Source organism: Talaromyces amestolkiae (assembly GCF_001896365.1).
Source record: "Talaromyces amestolkiae strain CIB chromosome Unknown scaffold1.1, whole genome shotgun sequence".
Taxonomy (NCBI): Eukaryota; Fungi; Ascomycota; class Eurotiomycetes; order Eurotiales; family Trichocomaceae; genus Talaromyces; species Talaromyces amestolkiae.
Window position 1 is genome coordinate 1,879,624 of NW_024468037.1, and position 21,992 is coordinate 1,901,615.

Sequence of the window (21,992 nt, forward strand, 5' to 3'; positions counted from 1 at the left end):
GCGAAGAGCCATAGTGTGAATACAGAGCCGAGGGTGTAAGTAAACCTAGGCATCGATACTCAAACTGCACTTGTATCTAGTGTCACCTGTTGCTGAAAGTGCTGACTCTGACTCAAGCTGAACACATATAACATTGAAGTATGCCGAATAGCCGTGATGACTTGGCGTATGTCTGACCTGGGGTAAGAGAGGTAGACTCACCATCGAATGATACCTAAGCCTCAAAGGCCAACAGTGTATGGTCTCTCAAGCTAGCAGTAGTGCTAGAGTCAATGCGCTCTTCATCCAGTCACCTTTATGCCTAAGTATAGGTAAGACGAATAGAACGAGTGGATTTCCTATTTTGATCTTTAAATCAGAGAATTTAGCTTAGAGTAAAGAACTTAGCTGCCAGCCACGGCTGAGAAGTCGACACTTCAATGCAGGAAGCTCCCGTGACGCAATAGGCAACGTTTCCAGGGTTCCGTTTCAGAAAAGGATGCCAATCGGCGACATGGCTTGTTGGACCTCGATTGTATGGTCTCTGCTGATTGCACCTGAACCCTGAACTGTATTGACCAGGGATCCATTTTCGAAGTATCTAGTAGGTACATGATTGTATCAAATCATCTTTTACAAGCAAGTTACTATGTAGTATTTACGAGTAGGCAGAGGAAGGGTACAAGGCCAAAGAAACCTGGAGATGCGGGGAAAGAGGGACGTGCCAAGTTACTCAGGCAACGCGAGTCATGCTGGTTGTTCAGCATCATCGGAGGGACTTGACCCGAGTTGTTAATGCTTCCTCACTGTGAGTCTTTTGACACACTAAGACCGAACAACGCACAAACCAACTCTGCCAGAATCCATCTCGTACGAAGGCTGCAGGGCCATGGATCCCACCGATGCAACGTCGCTAATCTCAGACTTGGCAAGGTTAACGTTTCCCGATCGACAGTTTGATGTGTCTCAGTACGACGCTACGTTTCTACCTTATGCTCACAGGGTTGGAGTTTATCCCGGTGTAGAAAAGCACATATCGATCACGATCGCTGTTTGACAGCATCTATTCGAATCTCGTTGGTAGGATCGATCTTCTTTCTTTCTTCTGTTCGGTGTCGCCGTCTTAGCATGATAGAATACCTTATTGGTTGGATTCGAAGTTGGATGCATACGTAGTACATGTTGTGTACTCTTACTATGTAGTAAGAACATGTCCGTACTCCATGAGTTATTTCCGAATAGCCAGCTGCAAAGTGCAACCTCAAGCCACGTCGGTACACCGATGTCCATCTACGGAGCACTATCTCGTAATACCGAAAAAACCTACCCTTCTAGGAAATAGGTACTGATTGAGAAAGAGTTTGGAAATTGAGTAGGTTCTCGGCTCAGAGAGGCTGAACGCCACTGAGGTCAGAAGCTCAGCCTGTCGAGGTTGGGTTTTTAGGTTTAATCAATCGAGCGCCATTTTCTCCCAGGGTAGCACTACATAGAGTATACTACGTACATAGTACTAATGTAAAAAAAAAAAAAAAAAGAGWCTCTTCAAGCCCCCCGGATCCCGGTCATGGAGCGCTCCCCACAGCCAGACGCTACCGTCGGAGGGATTACCTTAAATGTACATTTCTTTCACAGTACTATGTAAGTAGAAATGTCAAGGGGAGATAATTTGCACGTGCCGTGGTTGACAGCGACACAGGCGGATGTCTCCGACAGGGGTTACGTAAGCTCAAAGCCAATCAGAGCGGGAAAGGGAAAAGCGAGGGAAAGACGGAAGTCGGGATGCCGCGCCAAGAAGGCAGCTGCGACTGCCTGGCTGTCTGGCTAAGGAAGGAACGACCTTGAATTTTACCATAGTATGTAGTAATCCCCGGACAAAGAAAGAGCAGCCCAAAGTCGACTTCAAGGCAGGAGTACCCACTACCCACTACCGTCCCCGTCTGATTGGCTGTCATGCGCAGCCCCGTGACTGGGTTACTAGTACAGAGCCTTGGACTCTTGGGTCAATCAAACCCAACAATGCGAGCGCCCATTGTGCCACATCCGGCCGCTTTGGGATGATCACCACGCCTGAACTTTCTTTTATTTTCTCATTTTTGACTGCACTCATCCTCCATGGCTCCTCGCTCGCCCGAAACCGTCTGGTAACACGGCATCGCTCGGCTCTTATCCAATAGTAGTCAGTCTGCATCATGCGCTTTGTTTCACCACGTAATCCGCCACGTCCTGTCTCAGCATCAGTTGACCAGTCCATTTAGGCTACGCGCTAGTAATTCGAAGGAAGGGGAGTCAGTGAAACAGCAAAGAGACTTTCGCCAATGACGTCCCGAGGAAAGCTAAACTATTACTATCCCGGCTTTATTGCTTAGCGATTGCTTAGCGGACGAGTAGTTGCGCTTGGCAGTCAGGTTGAGGCCTATCGTCGCCTATGTGATGTGTATTCTTCGACGCTAATCGAATAGAAATCATCCCGTCTTCGTTCAGTCATTCGACTAGAGCCTGCACTATGCCATTTTAGGAAGAATATCAGAGCATCAACTTGGTTCGGTGATTAATTCTTACGCCGTGAGGGCTCCCTTCTGGTTGCAACGCTCCCCTGTCGAGCCCTCAGTATGAACCATGTGGATATTGGCAAGTACAGACCGGTCCGTGGTTAGAAATCGATGAATCATAGCTGAAAGAATTCTCATCCCTGCCTGGATACCGTGCGTGATTGGTCAATGGTGCATCCAAGGACCACATGGTCAGTCTCCTTCCACATGGAAGTACTCCGTACGGCATAATCAGCAGTACGAATACCTGGCCGCGCGCAACCCTGCTCAACCACTCACTTGCGGGGAGGTTGGCACTCCATCTCCAGACATTGGAGAACGCCATCTCCGGAGACTCCACATCATGCGTGCCATGGGACCACCACAGAAAGAAAAGTCCAATACAACGTCGTATTCACGGGCCATGCAGGCGGGGAACTTAACGTGAGTGAGATGAGGGATGGAAAGCAGAAAAGATCGACAGAAGCTGGAAGCTTGTACTTGATACATATTTAAGTAGTTGCCCTCGTCTCCCTCCGCCCTATATGACCTCTCTTTATTTCGTTTCTCGGTTGTTTCTTTTCTCAAAGAATTTCCTTCCATCATAGAGGGAATCTTCTACTTTGACCGACCTTTTGGAGTGTAGAAGAGACGCCAACCATGCCTATTGGTAACATCTACGTGATTGCGGCCACCGCCGTCGTCGGTGGTGGTTTGTTCGGTTTCGATATCGCCTCGGTGTCGGCCCAGTTGACCGAGCCCGCCTACTTGTGTTATTTCAACCAAGGCCCTGATGGCCCTCCATTCAATGACAACCCGAACTGCAGTGGTCCTACTTCTCTGCATCAGGGAGGTATTACTGCTGCCATGTCTGCTGGGTCATGGCTCGGTGCTCTTATTTCTGGTCCCGTGTCTGACCGTATTGGTCGTAAATGGTCTATCATCATCGGATGTATTGTCTGGTGGGTTCAATTGTTCTCTTGAAGCTGTAGCATCTACTAAATTTCTCATCAGGATAATCGGATCTACCCTTACCTGCGCTGCGCAGAATATTGGTATGCTTGTTGTCGGCCGTATCATCAATGGTTTGGCCGTCGGTTTTGAATCTGCCCAAGTCCCCGTCTACATCTCCGAGATTTCACCTCCAACCCAGCGTGGTCGTTTCGTCGGTCTTCAGCAGTGGGCCATTACCTGGGGTATCTTGATTATGTACTATATCTCCTTCGGCTGCTCGTATATTGGAGGCCAGACTGCCCAGGATTACAACACTGCCGCTTGGCGTATCCCCTGGGGTCTGCAAATGCTCCCCGCCATTTTCCTCGGTTTCGCGATGACCTTCTTGCCCGAGTCTCCTCGTTGGTTGGCTCGTCAGGACCGCTGGGAAGAGTGCCACGGTGTGCTTACCCTCGTCCACGGCAAGGGTGACCCCAACCATCCTTTCGTGCAGGTCGAATTGCAGGACATTAAGGAGATGTGCGAGTTCGAGCGCCGTCACGCCAATGTCACCTACCTGGACCTCTTCAAACCTAACATGCTCAACCGTACCGTGATTGGTCTCTTCACTCAGATCTGGTCTCAGCTCACTGGTATGAACTGCATGATGTACTACATCGGTTACATTTTCACCATGGCTGGTTACACCGGCAACGCTGCTTTGTTGGCCTCTTCCATTCAATACGTTATCAACGTTATCATGACTCTACCTGCCTTGATCTTTATTGATCGCCTTGGTCGTCGTAACTTGATGTTGATTGGCTCGACTTTGATGGCCATCTTCATGTTTGCCAACGCTGGTATCATGGGTGCCCACGGCGTTATCGTCCCTGGTGGTATTAAAGGTGTTGCTGCCGAATCCATGAGTGTCTCTGGCGCCCCTGCCAAGGGTTTGATTGCCTGCACCTACCTCTTCGTGGCTTCTTTCGCTCCTACCTGGGGTCCCGCCTCATGGATCTACCCACCAGAGTTGTTCCCTCTCCGTCTCCGTGGTAAGGGTGTCGCCTTATCCACATCTGGTAACTGGGCCTTCAACACTGCATTGGGTCTCTTCACTCCCGTTGCTTTTGCCAACATCCGCTACCAGACTTATATCATCTTTGGTGTGTTCAACGTCGCCATGACCATTCACGTCTTCTTTGGTTTCCCCGAAACTGCCGGTAAGACTCTTGAAGAGACTGAGGCTATGTTCGAGGATCCCCATGGTATCAAATATATTGGAACCCCTCCTTGGAAGACTGGTGTCGCCTTCAAGCGCATGGCTGCTATTGAGAGCGGTGCTCTTGACATCAAGAGCACCTTGGCTGACACCCATCTCCATGTTGAGGAGACCCCTGCTGGTGAGGAGAAGGCTGTTGAGCACTCTGCTGCTGTTTAATTACCTGGATTTCTATCACATGGGAATCTCCAGTGTGTGATTGGTGTCTTGACAGTGAGAGTAGTGAAAGCTGAAGACGTTTAGTGCGTTATTCTTTTATATGAATATATATTGACTGGCTGGTCAGTCGGTTGAATATAGCCATCTATACCCACATTTAACAGATGTATCTGTTATAGTTATACCCTAATTCAATGCAGATATATCTCTTTCTACCTCTGATCGTACCCATAACTCTAGACGAGAATGTACGTAGATCTGTCGCATAAACGTGTCTTTTCCATCAGATGACTATGGACATGAACCAGACATCAAAGTGATACAGTAAACACCTGATATAACGGACAAAGTGATTACCCGATTCTACCTCATATTGAATGAAATAGTCTTAACATGCACTGTGTTGAAAATACCTCCGAAATATTCCTCTGCAAATTCTTCTATTCTTTGTTCTTTACTTATCATTCCAATTTATCCTTGTGGTGTATATAGAAATCTAGTAAAAATCACATTGTCCCTGGGTTGTTAAACCTCTTTCAATTACTTAAATCATTCAGAAGATCCGTATGTATAGGTCTCTTAAAATCAATGTACCACTCCCGCGAGGAGCAGGAGCTAAACCCATAGAAATGCTATCAAGTCTTGACCCTTATGTTGCCTAAAGCAGATATCAAATTAAATTAATTATAGTCTAAATAAATATCTTCTTGCTAAACCCGTACGAACTATGGCATATCTTCGGATCTCGCCATGTCTGACTAAGCATTGTACCCCACTCGACTAGATCTCTCCCTCTCTGTCTCACTAACAATGAGAAATTATGACTCACTTTTACCGCCCTTGATTGGTTGAGCCATAGTATGTGTAAGATTTGTATCTTTGGCTCGTCCGTATTACGTCTGTTTTGTGAAATGAAGGATGTATTTTTGTTATCTTGGTATTTGTGTTATCTACTTGGTCTATCTGTTGATGAGATAAGACACCAAACCATAGCATCTGTGCTTGAACTTACTACGGGCAAATGATTTGAATGGCACAGCGACATTAGGGAAGGCATAGGGTAGCCTATGTCATCTAATGTAGGTAGGTATATGGATCGTCAATAGGTAGACATAGGAGGATAGAAATTTAGATCAGAATATCTAAAGAGCAGGACGGTAACTATATATCATTTCTCGCGGGTACGAGACTTGTCACTAGTCTGCTTTCGCATCACCATGATGAATCTGCCGTGTTGAATTGATCATGATGAGCAATAATGAGTACGAAATTAGGCATCCCGGCGACTGGATGGAAGTTGCCTAAGCTCTCATTAAGGGCATGGTAGTGGTAGCAGCCCGGCTAAGCTTCACCCCAGCAACTCTATTATCATGAATCAGGATAGTTTTACTGTACGTCTACGATGAAATCAACCCGAAGGAAAATATTTGATTGGTATCACTAACAACAATAACTACTTCTTCATCTCCAACAACTTTCTCAGCGCCATAACTTCACCTTCCCATTTCGCAACCTGTAATTTCAAATCATCCCTCTCCTTCGTAACTTTGCCTAACTGCGACTGCAAATCAGAGACATGGTCCTGTTTCCGTTGTCGAAAACGTCGTGCAGCCATGGTGTTGCGACGACGTTTTTCAACGATGCGCTCTTCTTCGGAGTCTTGGGCGCTATTGTTACTTGATAGATCGAGACCGGCTGATTCAGCACGAGAACGTTTCTTTGTGTTCTTGCTGTTTGAATTGTCAAGGTCGATAGAATGAATGTGGCTGAGAGCGGGCGAGACGGAAGATGATGGAGGAGTATGTTGTTTGGGAGCGAGAAGAGGTTGTTGATGTTGTTGGTGGAATTGTGTCACAAGAGGATGGAAGTCTTGTGAAGGTATCGATGTCATGGGTAAAGACGACATAGATGTAGAAGCGACTGAAGTCACAGTTGGAGAGTAGAAGTGATCCATATTCATATTGGTAAGGTCGACCGAGGGAGCGAGAACGCTTCCTCCATCAGACATGTTCGCGGGGGAACAAGCAGATGATAAGTCTTCCACAATAGTAATACGAGGCGCGCTAGTGGTTGGCTTGCCAGGCAAAGCCGGACCACTAGTATCTGAAGTGGCGGCAGTAATATCAAAAGCCTGACCGTGGTCACTACCAAAGTCAAGCGGAAAATCAAAGGACAATCCACTCTGCTGCTCAACAGAGGTTGGGTCTATGAGAAAATCCAGATCCAGAACACCAGAAAACTGATCTAACGACGAATCTGGTGCAGCACAGGCCACTTGATGAGAGCCTGACCATAATGCAGGTGAAGTATTATGATCGGATGGCGAAACAGAATGTGGAGAAGTAGACGAAGACGAAGACGAAAAACTGTTTTGGGAATCACGCTCAAACAAGGAAAAATCAAAAAACGATGGTTCTTGTTGCGGCTGCTGTTGCAGTGACAAATCTCCATCAAGCTGGTCTGTAGAACACCGTGTCTCGTATATGAGGTTGGTAGAATCTGAGGGAGTACTCCATGGTGGCACAGGTTTCTGAAGAAACGCTGGGCATGTAGCTGAGATTGTGGAGTTGAAGAGAGAACTGCCCTAGAGGCAATGGGAAGCAGGACCTAAAGTCCTGCACTGAGCGCTGTCAATGTGATTGATTGCTTTGGGAGCTTTTGGTGGTGAGGAGAAGAGAGAAAGAGGGAACGGAGGAGGCGACTTGGCCGGTTTTAAGTCGGATGGTAACGAGCGAAACGTAATGGGCGGGTATTGTACTTGTAAATCTGGTAATTTAACAGATCTGTTACGGGCTGTAAAGTGGGCTGTGCTGGCCAATCAGATATCAAAGAATAACAGAGGCTCGCCAGAAGGCATTGAGGTCTACTCTGATTGGTCAATGGGAGATATTTGGTTACATCCAATACGAGCAGAGTGGCAGTGTGCATCAAATCCAAACAGGGAAAATGCTGTGCTGAGAATGATATCACTTTGGTTTTTATGAACAAGTATATTCGACATGAAGGTAAGCAGATACAGTATAATAAACTCTCAAACAATCATTGCAAAGCAAACTAACGACATACCAACATCTATCCAAGAACATTTGAACTTTTTCAGACTAACCAAAAAGCATCCAAACATAATTCATAAATCTGTCTCTCTACCAATCGCAACTCTCTGCCAATAGCTGAGCCAGTTGCTCCAGATACTTCTTATCCACGTCGTCGAATCCAGCGGGCTCGGTGCAATCGATATCGATAATGGCGACGGTCTGTAACCACGTTAGATGATGGTTCATCCTTCTGAGAGGATTCAAAACAAATGTACACACCTCGCCATCAAACATGATAGGAACCACAATTTCACTGCGACTATCCGCATCACAAGCAATATGCCCCGGAAACTCCAACACATCCGGCACGACAACCGTGTCCTTGTTCTGCGCTGCCGTTCCGCAAACTCCGCGTCCGAATCGAATCTCCTGACAAGCCGGCTTACCCTGAAATGGGCCGAGAAGTAACTTCTTGTCATGCGACGAAGCGTAGCTGGTCGAGATTGTGGTTGTGGTCAGGCCGGAAATACTGTTTGAGCGCTTGGGTGACGCAAGCAGAGGGAACAAGTCATCGCGGACGTAGAAGCCGGCCCAGTTCACGGCCGAGGAAGGCTTGGGGAGGGAAGCGTAGCCGTGCCATAGTAATGAGGCTACATTTGCGAGGTTGCTATGTCGTGGATTAGTTTTTTTCTTCCGATCGACTGTATAGAATGCAATGAGGATGCGGGGTGCTCACGTAACCTAAAACACATCAACATCAGCACAGCTCTATAGTTGAAAGACATTGAAACATACCCAATTCCTTTGCCCAGTAACTAATCCCGTCGCTTGTTCCAATACCTGAGCATACACCTCGTCCTTAGACGCACCGGCAGCAAAAGACGAAGAATCGGCGTGGGGCTAGTAGACCACGTGAGCATTGTGCGACATGCAATTCAGACAAAATCCAGATAAGACGACGATCTTCTTTGTCATGTCGCATTGCATAGTAAACAAACAGGGACCGAGGCATTGCTGAGATTGACTTACCATATTATAGACAGGTATCTCGATAAGTATCTCCGATGATAATCACAATGGTCTAGACAAGTCCAAGCTCTCAGACAATAATCGTGCAGATCAGTATCAATTTGTCAACAAGACCGACAGTCACAACCATCAAGCCTTCATCGCGGGACGTCCGGTTCGATATTTATGTTTGAAATTAGAATATCGTCGAAAGTCAAAATCCGAGGGAATAACGATGCGGAGAAGAAAGAAGAAGAAAGAGAAGTAAAGTTTCTTTTTTATTGGTTCCCGGGACTTGATGCTCAAAAAGAAAACACAACCTACACTACCGGACTGAAACTAACTACCGGCTATGAATTCCCTGTTTGTGGCTGTTCAATGATGATTTCGCCTCTCCCTTCGCACAGTATCATGACAATATTTAGATGTTCATCGGAAGTCACCGAAAGCTATCTCGAAATAACACTCCAAGCTAAGCGATCGTGAGCCGAGCTCTGTCCGAGACGGTTTTACCTAAAGCCGATGAGCCGGTCTTGAGCTACAGAGTACTTAGAGAGGAACAAGATAATAGACTACAAGCTAGGGTACTGACCCTCAAGAGTACATCATCTAGCCTCATTCCTTGAATCCTAGTATCCTAACCTGATCCGGCGAAATATCGAGATCGTTGAGGCTGAGCAGGGAAGCAGTGTAGTGACCCAGACCCAGATCCTCGGAAACAGCTATCCATGCATTGTTATTCGCTCTTTGTTCGGAGTCTTTGTTCGCCGTTTATTTTGCGGATGGGTGAATGGGATGGTTCTGGAGGTTTGTCCGAGAAGTCATTGGTCTGCTTTTACAGGTCGAATCGGTAGACGCCGACTCGCCCGAGTCTGTGCTTTGCGTTATGCTTGATATGTATGAAGATGTGTCTGGGGTAGATGAATTATGAGATCCGGACTGGGTTATCAGGTCAGGTGAACATTCGTTCGCTACCTAAACATGTGCGAGGTATCGCCGTTGCTCGGCAATCCTTCATCCTTCATATTCTGCCTCAAATATCGACACATTTTGTAATCAGGAACATGAATGCAATTAATGCCAACCGTATCAACTGCGTTGACTGTAGAGAATGTATTGACTCTAATGGCCGTTTGTCTATTCTCAGAGAACAGATAGATAAATCTAATTTAGCGTATACAAATAAGCATTCCAAAGAACGCCGACGCCACAAAAAAGCAAAGTCATCAAGAGAAGCGCTAGGTAGGTTATGTGTCACTCGGTCGGATGCAAGAATGGGAATTTCCCAGATATGTGCGTTCGCTGTGTATGTATAGAGGGTATCGCGCGTAAAAATAGAGCAGGCAGTGACAGGCTACATGCTTAACAAACTCATCTGCCTTCTCATCGGACTGCCTGCTCCGTTGCCATAAGTATCGCCATCTTCACTCGGGCCAACGCCACTGTCAGTGCCGGTTGTGGCGTTGTCAAAGTCAATGTCGAAGTCGACATTTTCTTCGTCTAGTCCATTCTCGGCGTTCTCATCGACATCTCCGTTCCAGCCCTTCTGGACGGCTCCGCGAACATTCCATCTGAGAGCGCGACGGACGCTTTCGAACCATTCACCGCCGCCAGAGACAACGGTCGGGAAAGGGTACTGACTGGCCTCGACAGTGACGTAGTCACCTTGTCGTAGTTCAATACGGCCTTTACCATCGAATGAACAATATGCAGTAGACCGAGAAAGATTAGGTACAGCAATACGTAGAAGCATAGTGTCGGAGAGGACCATAGGTCGGAAGGAGAGAGTGTGAGGGCAAATAGGTGTCAACAAGATGCCGGGAATAGATGGGTGAATCAATGAGCCACCAGCGGAAAGTGAGTAAGCGGTAGAGCCTATGCATGTTAGCACATTGTCAATAGGATCTTCTGGTCTGTTGGAGTTTTACCTGTCGGCGTGGAAAATATACAACCATCTGCTTGAACGACCGTCAAAAGCTCATTGTCTCCGTAGAGCTCAAGATTCGACACATAAGGCGAAGGGCCACGATCAATGACCAACTCATTCAATACTTCGAATTGCTCGCCTTCTTCTACATCTCCGGGTATGGCGCCTTTGCTCCGGTCTGCCCGGTAGACAGTGCAGGTAAATCGCATACGCAGGTTAACGCGCATTCCTCCATCGCCCATGACTTGATTCAAATGTTCCTTATACTTATCAAACTCAAAGTTGGTGAGAAAGCCCAAGCTTCCCAATGAGAAAGATAGAATCGGCGGTACAATACGCTGGAACAACCATGAAGTAAAGAGAACTGTTCCATCGCCACCCAAGGTAAGAACCAGATCAAACTTCTCCGGTGATGTCCAACACAAATCTGGGGTCCAGTACTTCAACATCGACCCGAAGCGAGGATCCTTGGCCAAAAGGCCTGGAGTGTCGAATCGTTTGGAGCTGCGCAGTTTCGAGTCCACATATACAGTAATCCCTGTATCCTTTCCATATCGTGGGGTACTGAGAAGCCATTCGGCTAGTTCGCGAGTCAAAAAGACGAGCCGATTATCCCGCGCCTTTGTGACTATCATCACCGTTTTAACGGCGCGCTTGATAGGCCGTCGTTGTAGCTGTTTCGATACTTCTCTAACTCCCGTCGCCGTCTGTACTAGACGTGAATGCGATAACCATTCATCGTCTGCTATCTCTTCAAGTACTTTCTGAATATTGACGGCATCATCGAATCGCTGATGGAAGAAACATGGCGATTGTAGAGCTAGTCGGGCCGTCGCCGAAGACTTGTCCGAATAACCTGTAGACTGAGATTGTAGGTTACACAATGCCGCCGACAATTTTTGAGAATTAGACGTGCCGTCTTTCTCTTGCTGTTCTGTCTCTTCCGCGTTGGGCCGGGTTGACCCATTTAAAACTCCGTTTAGAGACGAAGTCAGAGTAAATGACGGCGTGGTGCCATTCAGAGGCGGCCTCGATGCTAGCGCCTTCATAATGGTCTGCCGCGGTATCGTGTCCAAGGATAAATTGCCCTGTCGATGTGTGCGGAATGATCGCAAAGGAAGAAACGGCGATGTAGGTGCCGAAGTAACCGACTTGTCTGTTGCTGCTGGTGCCAAACGCTGCGCTTCCGCCTGTTGCTGCACTGGAATAGTCCCCGCGGACTGAGGCTCAACCACTGATGTTTCCCTCACATGAATTTCTTGGTCTGTGGTAGATGAATCCGTGGTGCGGGCATAATCTCGAAGTAGTAACTTGCTCACAGAAGCTGAAGAGGAGATAGAAGAGCCGTATGATTGCAAGACGGACAGCGGAGGCCGGCTGAGGGATTCTGGAGGTGAAGACGAAACGTCACGGCCGGTGTTTGGCGGAGATAGTATGGGATGTGTGTAGGTTGCAGGCATCTCGGTTGGTGCGGGCATAAGAGACCTTATACCGTTATTGACGGGGGACTCGTCCGGGGCTTGTTGTGGCATCGGACTAAGTTGTGAGGGAGACTTAACGATTCGCTGGGCAGCTAGACGGAGGGTTATTTTGGGGAGAGTGCCCACGCGCAATGATCACTAATCCCGCTGGATCCTGATGAGTTTGTCCGACTCGACGACCGTCCAGCGGTCTAGTCGATTAGTAGTTAATCAGTAATGCACGCAGTTGCACACCAATGAGACTGCTGACGGGGCCCGTTATAAACCGCCCCAGCGCACAGTAAGCAACGGTCTGCGATGCGATTGGAGATTGGTCAGGGCTTGACTTGTCGAGAGAACACCAGGGTCAATGTATATATGATGAGAGCATTCCCAAAGATCAACGAAGAGAAAGGAGGATATACGCGACCGAAGTGGCTCGTCAGTACGTAGCGATAAGTAACAGAGATTCAGGAATGGGGGGACGTGGGGCAGATGGAGCAATATCCGGTCCGGCTGGTAATTACGGCTCTTCCGCGGCTTATCTGGGAATTCCTCGACTCGTGAGAAAATAAATTAATCACAAACTCAGAATCCAGAAAGAGCACGAGACAGATCGCAGCATTATATGGCGTGCTTCGAACCCAGATAATTTATCACTGAATCATAAGTGCTGAACATATTAATGGCTGTGACAGCGGAGTGACTAAGGTGACGCGGTATTTTGATACACCATGTCGGGTATTGCCAATACCACCATAAATTACGATATATGGCAGGTGGAGGCATTCTAGATGCTTCCCTGACAGAAGAAACCCCAACAATCATCTCGACCAGGCTGTCTCAAATATCTCAGACGCAAGGAGCTTGTTTTGGAATAGATCGCAATATTGACTAAGAGCAAAAGGCTGGTGAAGAGCCAAGACCAGCTCGTCACTTGATGACACGCTTTCCGGTTTCAGATTGCTTCATTTCGAGTACTAGCTAGATTCCTTTTTGAGTCTCATCTCTACCTAGCTAATTACTAGTTCTGGCTTGTAGCAAGATGGAAAACCCAACGATTCAAACCTACTAAGTTGCGTACGTTGCTTGAGCGTCAGACATGTTTAACATGTCAGCCACTTGCTTGAGAAGCGCCTCGTCTGACAGTCTCAAACATGCTAGCCAGTCTCCATGGCAGTCATATCATCATAGTCTAGATGCTTTCCACAAGGGCTCTGGACAAGACTTGGACTGCCATCCGCGAAACCTAGTCTTCAACCGAGCTACACGGCTCGGCCCAGCACCCCCTGAAGCTCGGGTAACAGTGTCACTCCGTGTCAGACCCTCAGAGCAAATAGCGGTATCATATCCGCCATCTTAGGTTGCTCAAATGAGTTTCTTCACAAATTTATGCCGACGCGAGGCTTGAATGATTCAGCACAAACATCGAAGTCATCCCTGACATAGGATCCTTGATCCTTGATAATCTGGTAGAAATTGTTCCGACAGAGTAGAAACGATCAAGCCGCCATGTCGGACCATGAGTAATCCGAGGCAATCTTGTGTTCGACTGTTTCTCTGACAAATTTTTCTAAACGCTGTTTCGCCTCCATGGAGACATCACCATCCTGACCCGCGACTTCCGACTCCCGGCAAATGGACAGCGCCTGCTCGTAGACACGATTCCAGGTATCAAAGTCGAAAGATCCTTGACTTTCATTTAAGAGCAGGTGGCCCTTTGAAGAGAATGCAAGGACATGCTGTGACTTTGCTTTTGCGCAATCGTTGAGAGAAGGTTCGCGGATAATTTGATTCGAAAAGTCGACAGCTAGAATGGTGGATGTGTATGTCATTGACAATGGTATAGCGGCGGATAGCAGAGCAAGAAGTGCTGCGTGGAGGAGCGCAGGTAGTGTAGACAAGTACTGCTCGGTAAACATTTTCATTAGTACCAGTTCAAAAATCTCGAGCCAACAGAAGACTTACAGAATCTCCTCTCTCTAATTTGCCTCCACTGGAGCTCCCTTGAATGAGCAGAGTAACCACAATACCCCGCCTTGCGAAACCTTTTTCCCTCCCAAGGATGATTTTGCCCAACAGGGCCTTCAATATATTCTCCACATATCTTTCTCCAATTGCACTCTGGGAAGTGGCAGGCTTCACTAGAACCTCGATTGTGGCCTCTTCCGGTTTCTGGGCGTCGCGACGGGCAGGAAGTTCGATTGGGCCGTTGACAGATCCTAGGATTTGGAAACCGGTAGCTGGGCAGGTATAGACTGCGGAGCCGTCTGAGCGACCCAGAGGCGAGATAGTAGCAGTAGGCTCGATCATGATGATCGAGCTAGAATCAGTTGCGCACTTGACTCTTGGAGGAAATACGCGTAGACGAGTGGCTAGGGCGGAGTGGAACGAAAAAATTCAAGGTACCGATTTTCCTGCTTCCACCGTACAAATTTCTAGATGGAAGAAACAAAGCTTGGTGGCGGAAAAACAACGGGCCGGAAAGCTCCGCATACATAGAAACAACCATCCATGAGATTTCATTCCTCAATAATTACTCCATCAAAACACACGATACAATAGTATCCTCATGTATATCCATGGTTGAACATTCTGGGAAATGTAGGAAGAACACCGATGGTAGATCGATGATGACTGGAAACATCCTCTCGCAGATTTATCTGCTATGTATGTCTTCCGTAATGTCTATCATCGGCATAGATTATTATTCATTGGTTAGGTCCATCGCAAGCGGCACGGTCTCGTCAATTGCAAGGTTATCAGATGGAGAATCTTAGCGGATCGTCGCTAATACAGATTCATCTTGGCCGGCATCTTCGTGCCGAAGAATTCGAAACGACGTCAATGGAAGTCGAAAAGCGGATCTAGCCAGCCGCAGCAGCGAGAACAGCATCATCAATCTATGTATGTACGTGTGTATGTGTGGGACTTCAATCAAATCACATACTTGAGTGGCCGTAGCGGTCACGTCAGGAGTTGAGATGCGGTGGATGCGCCTGGAGAAACAAGAAAATTGGCAGGGGATCTTCCTTCCGTAAGCGTCATTCCATTATAAACCACAAAGCCGAGTCCCTCATAGCGCAGAAGACGATGAGAAGCATTCAATAAAAGCGCTCTGTTATAGACGGAGTCTTGTTCCACAAGGTGTCACCACAGAACAATGTTTCCAGCAAATGACTTGGGGGAAAGAAGCCAATGAGATGACGCACTTGCCTGCCCTGGCTCCTTGACGTCATTCCCTCACATTCTCCTGTCTACCACGACAACAACGCCGTCCTCTCACTGGTCGAGCCAGTCTTTCCATCTCATATCAAATTACTCCATCATACTCTGCGAGCACTACTCCGGCCTCTCCTGCTTCTCACATCTGGCGTCCCTTTCATATATTAGAAGTGTCCGGTTTGAGATTTCAAAACCTTCATCACCGCTTCGTTTTCACCAGCCGGGTAGTCGCCGAAAGTGGAAGCCGTTCCAGAGAATCCTTATTTCAGCGCAGTCATAAAGTGCTACTCGAGAATCACCTCAGTCATACCACAGACATTAACGGCGAGCTCATACCGCACACTACGCATCCAGCATGACTGTGATATGGGGCTTGGACTTGCATGAAATGCAATGGTCCAAATTCAAGTCGTCGTACATGTTCACCAGAGTATACCATTTGCGGCGAGTCAAGATGATTGTATACCAACTCGCCATGATCCTCTGCGTTTGCTCCGAATCAGTGGGCACAGCGGCCTTGTCAGGTACACTTCTCGTCCATGTTTCGCATGCCAAACAGCATCTCTAACACGTCTGATATAACAGACTACGTCGACCAGCAGAACTTCATCGAGAAACAAAATCATCTGGCCGCCGAATACAACGATGATTTTGTCGGGATCGCTTCGTATAACATCTTTGTGGGAATTGCTGTTGCTACCATTTTTGGAGCTGCATTCTTCTTTGATCTGTTCTGGCCGGAACGCCACGAGAGTCCCTCGGTGCGCCTTTCTTGGAAGATTTCCGCGATTGTCGTTACTGTTATGTGCTTTGCGGATGCTATTGCGCTGACGGTATGCCTCCATTACTCTGCACAAAAAGGAGACGAATACTGACCACCACGTCCCATAACAGGTTATCGTCGCGACCAGACACGCCTACATCTCCGGCGTTGACGCAGACGAGGCAACCCGACTGCTAAACGCATCAATCAAGAACCCCAATCTTTGTAAGTTGATCCCCTAGCATGAGCTCGGCAAAAGACTGACAAATTCTCAAGACTACCGACACAATCCAAAATGTCTTGCTTCTGTGATCCTCCTTTGGCCCGGCCTGATCGCCACAATCGGCAGCTGCTATCTATTGATTACTTCTCAAAACCACGACGACAAACATGGACCCATTTCTCGTCATGGTCAAGACGAACAGGAGGCAGTGCGACGAGCCAAGACAGAGACTCAGCCGAATGGAGAGATCAATGGTGAGAAGACCACCGTCTAATCAATTTGAGTCGGGTACACACCTAATACTTTTTGTCGGAATGATGTGTTCTTGCTATTCATACACTGGATACCCTACGTTATACTTGGCATGTTTGGTGCATTGGGGTTTGGTCTTTTGCTACTAATGATGTCACGATTTTCTTTTTTAAAAATTGGCTTCTTATTTGCCGCGCGATTAGAATGATAATGTTTTAACATAATCATGTATTGATATCTATAGAGGGTTGAATCTATTAACTATGCATTGCTCTTGCCACAAAATCATCATAAATAGGGGCAACTATATAATCTGCTTCGCCTTCTCTGCTGTAATCGAAGAAGACACCCATCTGACCAGCCTCGCGATCGTGGTACTCGTCGCCTCATTCCTCGGAATATCATGACCGCCGTCATGCTCATAAATCCTCGTGATATCTGGATGACTGAGAGCATGCAACTGATGACCCGACAAGTTTCTGGGATCTTTGCTACCCACAATATGCACCGTGGGGATCTTGATTTGATACGGTCCTCGAACCATCTGCACTAGCTCTTTAATCGAGTAATCCGTGATATCGTTAACATCGTTCGACCATCGATCCGAGCCCTGTGCAAGAATAGCGGCCGTATCAGCCCTCCGCGCCAGAGCCCGGCGCGACGCAGCATCGACTTCCCACAGCTCCGGATCGATCGTAAACCCAAACTCAGCCTCCAACTGCTTCAGCGATGGTCCACCACAGATGAAAATCGCAAACTGGAACGGCGGCGGATTCTGGGGTGAATTTTTGTAATGTTCTAACAACAGACTTGCGCCCAACGAGCAACCTTGAGAAAACATAATCACGCCGTCATAAGGCCCGTTTTGTTTGATGTGCTGTTTTAGTCGTTCGCGGGCTTTGTGCATGTCTTCTAAGGATGGGTCGGCAGGCCACCAGGAGTAATACGGAGGGTTGTAGAAAAGTTCTATGCCGGCTGCTGGGCCCGAGTCGAGGAAGCCGTTGGCGAACTCGAAGTCGAATGTGTCGCCATTGCCGGTTTGGTCGTGTTGTTGTTGGAGGTAGCGACGGAAGGATGCTGTTTACATGTTAGTTGTTCTGGCTGTGTGTCAGTGATGTTGGAAGGATTACTGGTTTGCGATGAGAAAATAACTCCACTTGTTCCGTAGCCATGAAGGCCGAGGATGCGGAGTTTCCTTCCCATGTTGTTTCTTTGTAGATTATACAGACGGTGGATAGGATGAGGAGAAGGAAGAATCGCATCAAACAAATCACAGTCTTATCGGTCAATTATCAGCTCTTATTTTAAATTCTGCACAAGACCCCTCCATATCTCGCAGCAAGGAAATGGGGGCGGTAAGTCAACACAACGCCGAGAACGCTGGACGGTATCCGAGTGGTCTCTCGACATGTCAGCTCGCGACATCCACTCGGAATAACGGACTACCTAACTAGTGCTCCTGTTTATACTTGGGCAATAATTCTGATAACAAAAGTCCGCTGTTACACCAACAGTCAACTGTTGCAGGCCAAAACCTTGGAATACTCGTTCTAGGGTCCAGTTTGGGTAGATCCATCTGATCGATCTTTTTTGTTGCTAGTTCAATGAACCAGTCATGTTTAAAGCACTGTCAGAGCCGAATACGCTGAGACGTAGTAGTCATGCATTCGATATAACTAACTACTGGGGCTGATATGCTAACCCTAAACCCTAATTGCAACAACGTTGAGTACGGCCCTTTGCCACGTCTTTGATTTCCATTAATTGGTTCATGTAATAAAGCGTAATTACTGGCAATAATATACATTCCAGTGATCAAGGAGCCATCCACAGGCAATGCTGAGAATGTGGCTAGGGAGGTTCAAGACTTGAAACACGGCATCCCCAAGCGGAATGAGGCGTTAGGGTTGGGTAGGTACTTTCCTTCTCAACCAGTATCATGGATTAACAGCATCTTATATCGTCTTACAATTGAGATTCATGATAGATCAAGAACAGTTCTTAAGAATTAATGGTGGCTATTGATCGCCAAACAAAACTGCCAGAACATGAGCACTACATATAGGCTTGTCAACAATTKCCACATTCAGGAATCTAGTGGCCCCTTCCTGTGTGCTGCGCAACATTCCAACCTTTCCATGATGGATGTGTATCTGCAACGGCTCATCGACCATGGCACATCCAATCTAATTTCTTTGGCTATACTAATAGCCCTTCGTATACGTCACTCATTCCTGGGAATCCGAATGTGTGAAAATGATGGCTTCTGTCTTATCTGGATGGGCGTGCACTCACAGAAGAATTTACTCGCTGAGAGACACCACCGACGCACAGACGAGGGGTTTTCCCTAGTCCTGCATGGCATAATGTGCTGGGACGTGGTAAGACGAGACTAAATCTCGTAGGGCAATAATTCGCTGGTGTTCGTTACAAAGGCAATGTTTCCATCTCATTCAGTCAATATTCGTCCAGGAGGCTACACCAGGCTTGAAATCAAACAAAAAGGGACATCGAAGCGATGATGGAGGAGAAAAGCGCAAGCTCCACAAATATGGCTACAAAACACCAAGGATACATCAAACACAGCCATCAGAAAGTACCTGAATCTTCGCCAGTGGATATGGCACTCGTTTATGTACCTATAATGGTTCTAGCTGGCTGTGCTCTTATGGTCTTTTTCCACCGGGTGTGGACGGAGGTTACAAACAATCAACGGTTAAAAGTTGCCATTCAACACGACTTCAAAGTCTCCATTAACCGTCCGAACCGCACCAAATCATGGCTCAATCGACATCTGCTTTATGCTCCTTTATTCGACCGCAGGCACAATCGCGAATTCCGGATATTTCGAGGCCATGTCAACATGGGAGCGATTCCGACGAGACTTGAGACCTTGCTGATAGCATGTTACATTGCTCTGAATGTCCTGTTTTGTGTGGTCGTGATTCACTGGAACCATCCCATCAGTCATTCGTTGCATAGCTTGATAGGAACGACAGGAACGCTCGCAATTGTCAACATTTTTCCGTTGGTCATAACGGCTGGCCGAAACAATCCGTTGATATCAGTTTTGAGGGTATCTTATGATACATTCAATCTTGTCCATCGTTGGCTTGGGAGGATCGTCGTGGCGGAAGCGGTCGCTCATACTATTGCGGTGCTTATCCGGGTTGGTATAATAAGTAAGTGAATATCATGTCGCCCGCAAAGAGTATTGTCTAATCTTTTCTCTATAGAGGGTTGGGATACCATCCCAGATCATCTGTTCCATACTCCGATATTCACATATGGGTTTGTGGTATGTACGGCTCTTGTGTTAAGGCAGGCAGAGTCTAGAAGCTTGATACTGATATCAATAAAGGCCATTATAGCTTTCGTCGCCATCTTTTTTCAATCACTGTCTCCCTTCCGCCACGCTTTCTACGAATTCTTCCTCCACTTCCATATTGTTCTGGTGACGGCGTCATTTGTTGCGTTGTGGTATCATCTACACAAGTTTGTGCAGAGATGGATTTTTCTTGCAGCTATAACAGCCTGGGGTACGGATGTAAGTAGTCGATTCTTGGTAAGTTAATATAAGCCCAGCTCACAAGTCTGACAGAGACTGCTACGCCTGGCAATCGTTGCATGGCGAAACTGCGGCAAGACTTTGACCTCAGCTACTATCCAGCTTCTTCCAGGTGACGTTGCACGGGTTGACGTGACCGTGATTCGCCCATGGAAGTTCAAAGCCGGTCAATACATGTACCTGTACATACCTGCCCTAGGATTATGGACATCTCACCCATTTTCTGCAGCCTGGGAATCGAAAGACAAGCAACATGGCTATTTCTCGGCAACCAACTCGGAAAGGAGTAGCAATAGCTCTTCCAGAAGTATTCTGAGCGGTAACAGACAGGAAGAAAGACGCACAGTCTCTTTCCTGATCCGGAAACGAAATGGCTTTACGAAAAAGATGCTGAAATCGATTGGAATTGAGTTTGGTCTTCAACGCCGAGTTTTGGCTCTGGCCGAGGGTCCGTTTGGTATGTCCTTTACAAAGTCGACATTTGTGTGTCAACTTCAATGCTGATGAAGGTGAAGGAGCTATTCATTCGTTCGATTCATATGGCTCTACCGTCCTGATTGCGGGAGGTATTGGGATAACACATTCAATCTCATACCTCCGAGAACTGGTGGATGGGTTTGCAAGAGGATCAGTAGCAACTCGGCGAATCACACTGTTGTGGGTGGTACGCAGCATAGGTACGTCTACCTTTTAGTTTGACATGGCTAGTTCTTACAGGGATAGATCACCTCCAATGGGTTCAGCCCTGGATGGCTTATATTCTGAACCATCCCGTTGTCCAAGGATCAGTTGCATTTCCCAATACTTCAACAACACCAAACTCTCGGAACCCCTATTCTCTCGACAATGGCACACACTCCGAGCGCACACTGTCCCTCTCAGTCAGTGTTCACTTGACGACATACTATAGCAATAGCAATACAAACATCTTCAACACTGATCCATTACCAGCAAGATACTCCGCTCTCATCTGCAACCAGGAGAAAAGTAACAACCCTTACAACAACGAAATCGCCCCGGTGCTCCCGGCACATACAAATACCTCTCCAAGGGAAACGCCCTCTTTCTCTCGTCCACACCCTAATTCTCGCCCTCCTCTCGTTGAACTATCAACATTCAATGCGTCCTCATCTTCCTCCACACTCAACAAAACTATAGATCAATATTTTTACCAATACGATGACGAAAAGGCCCGAATCCTCACTCCGGTAACCGACACCAACACCAACACCAACACCAGCACACCCACCAATACCAACGCAACAACCAATTCGACCTTCCAAGACTGGACTCAACTCAGCACCCCAACAGCGCCCGTAACCATAAATCTCGGCAAACCACTCTTCCGTCAAGTACTAGAACGTGAAATGGCGCAACAGATTGGCGCCATGGCCGTTAGTGTCTGTGGACCTGGAGGCATGGGCGATGAAGTTCGCAAGGCTGTCAGGGAGGTTCAGGGACGGAAGACGGTGGAATTTTTTGAGGAGAGTTTCTCATGGTAATGATGTTTATACATTCGATAGTATTGGTTTCCGCGTTGTGTGTGACTTTTTGGCTTTCAGGATTTGTCTATATCATCCGTCATTTCTGTCTGAGAATGAATACCATTAAACATACCTATCTATATTCGAAGTCTACAAAACATCATGACAA

General features: G+C 47.3%; 6 protein-coding genes across 6 annotated transcripts; 3 read left to right on the top strand and 3 right to left on the bottom strand.

The window, feature by feature from the left end:
* Positions 1 to 3,167: 3,167 nt before the first annotated feature.
* Positions 3,168 to 4,878, top strand: BHQ10_000616 (uncharacterized protein; the record flags this gene model as incomplete). Its single annotated transcript, XM_040878715.1, has 2 exons — positions 3,168 to 3,469; positions 3,522 to 4,878. The coding sequence occupies 2 exons, from the start codon at positions 3,168 to 3,170 to the stop codon at positions 4,876 to 4,878; spliced, it is 1,659 nt and encodes a 552-aa protein (XP_040729121.1).
* A 1,453-nt stretch (positions 4,879 to 6,331) lies between these two features.
* BHQ10_000617 (uncharacterized protein) lies at positions 6,332 to 12,380 on the bottom strand (the record flags this gene model as incomplete). Its single annotated transcript, XM_040878726.1, has 8 exons — positions 6,332 to 7,022; positions 8,026 to 8,132; positions 8,193 to 8,580; positions 8,650 to 8,654; positions 8,709 to 8,813; positions 9,564 to 9,643; positions 10,293 to 10,796; positions 10,850 to 12,380. 8 exons carry the CDS (start codon positions 12,378 to 12,380, stop codon positions 6,332 to 6,334), a joined length of 3,411 nt encoding a protein of 1,136 aa, XP_040729122.1.
* A 1,430-nt stretch (positions 12,381 to 13,810) lies between these two features.
* Positions 13,811 to 14,621, bottom strand: BHQ10_000618 (uncharacterized protein; the record flags this gene model as incomplete). Its single annotated transcript, XM_040878737.1, has 2 exons — positions 13,811 to 14,215; positions 14,277 to 14,621. 2 exons carry the CDS (start codon positions 14,619 to 14,621, stop codon positions 13,811 to 13,813), a joined length of 750 nt encoding a protein of 249 aa, XP_040729123.1.
* A 1,267-nt stretch (positions 14,622 to 15,888) lies between these two features.
* On the top strand, positions 15,889 to 16,793 carry BHQ10_000619 (uncharacterized protein; the record flags this gene model as incomplete). Its single annotated transcript, XM_040878748.1, has 4 exons — positions 15,889 to 16,057; positions 16,119 to 16,366; positions 16,428 to 16,521; positions 16,573 to 16,793. 4 exons carry the CDS (start codon positions 15,889 to 15,891, stop codon positions 16,791 to 16,793), a joined length of 732 nt encoding a protein of 243 aa, XP_040729124.1.
* Positions 16,794 to 17,075: 282 nt separating this feature from the next.
* On the bottom strand, positions 17,076 to 17,974 carry BHQ10_000620 (uncharacterized protein; the record flags this gene model as incomplete). The annotated part of the gene is made up of 2 exons (XM_040878760.1): positions 17,076 to 17,848; positions 17,902 to 17,974. The coding sequence occupies 2 exons, from the start codon at positions 17,972 to 17,974 to the stop codon at positions 17,076 to 17,078; spliced, it is 846 nt and encodes a 281-aa protein (XP_040729125.1).
* A 1,348-nt stretch (positions 17,975 to 19,322) lies between these two features.
* Positions 19,323 to 21,841, top strand: BHQ10_000621 (uncharacterized protein; the record flags this gene model as incomplete). Its single annotated transcript, XM_040878771.1, has 6 exons — positions 19,323 to 19,953; positions 20,008 to 20,069; positions 20,133 to 20,318; positions 20,373 to 20,796; positions 20,855 to 21,016; positions 21,063 to 21,841. 6 exons carry the CDS (start codon positions 19,323 to 19,325, stop codon positions 21,839 to 21,841), a joined length of 2,244 nt encoding a protein of 747 aa, XP_040729126.1.
* Between the last annotated feature and the right edge of the window lie 151 nt (positions 21,842 to 21,992).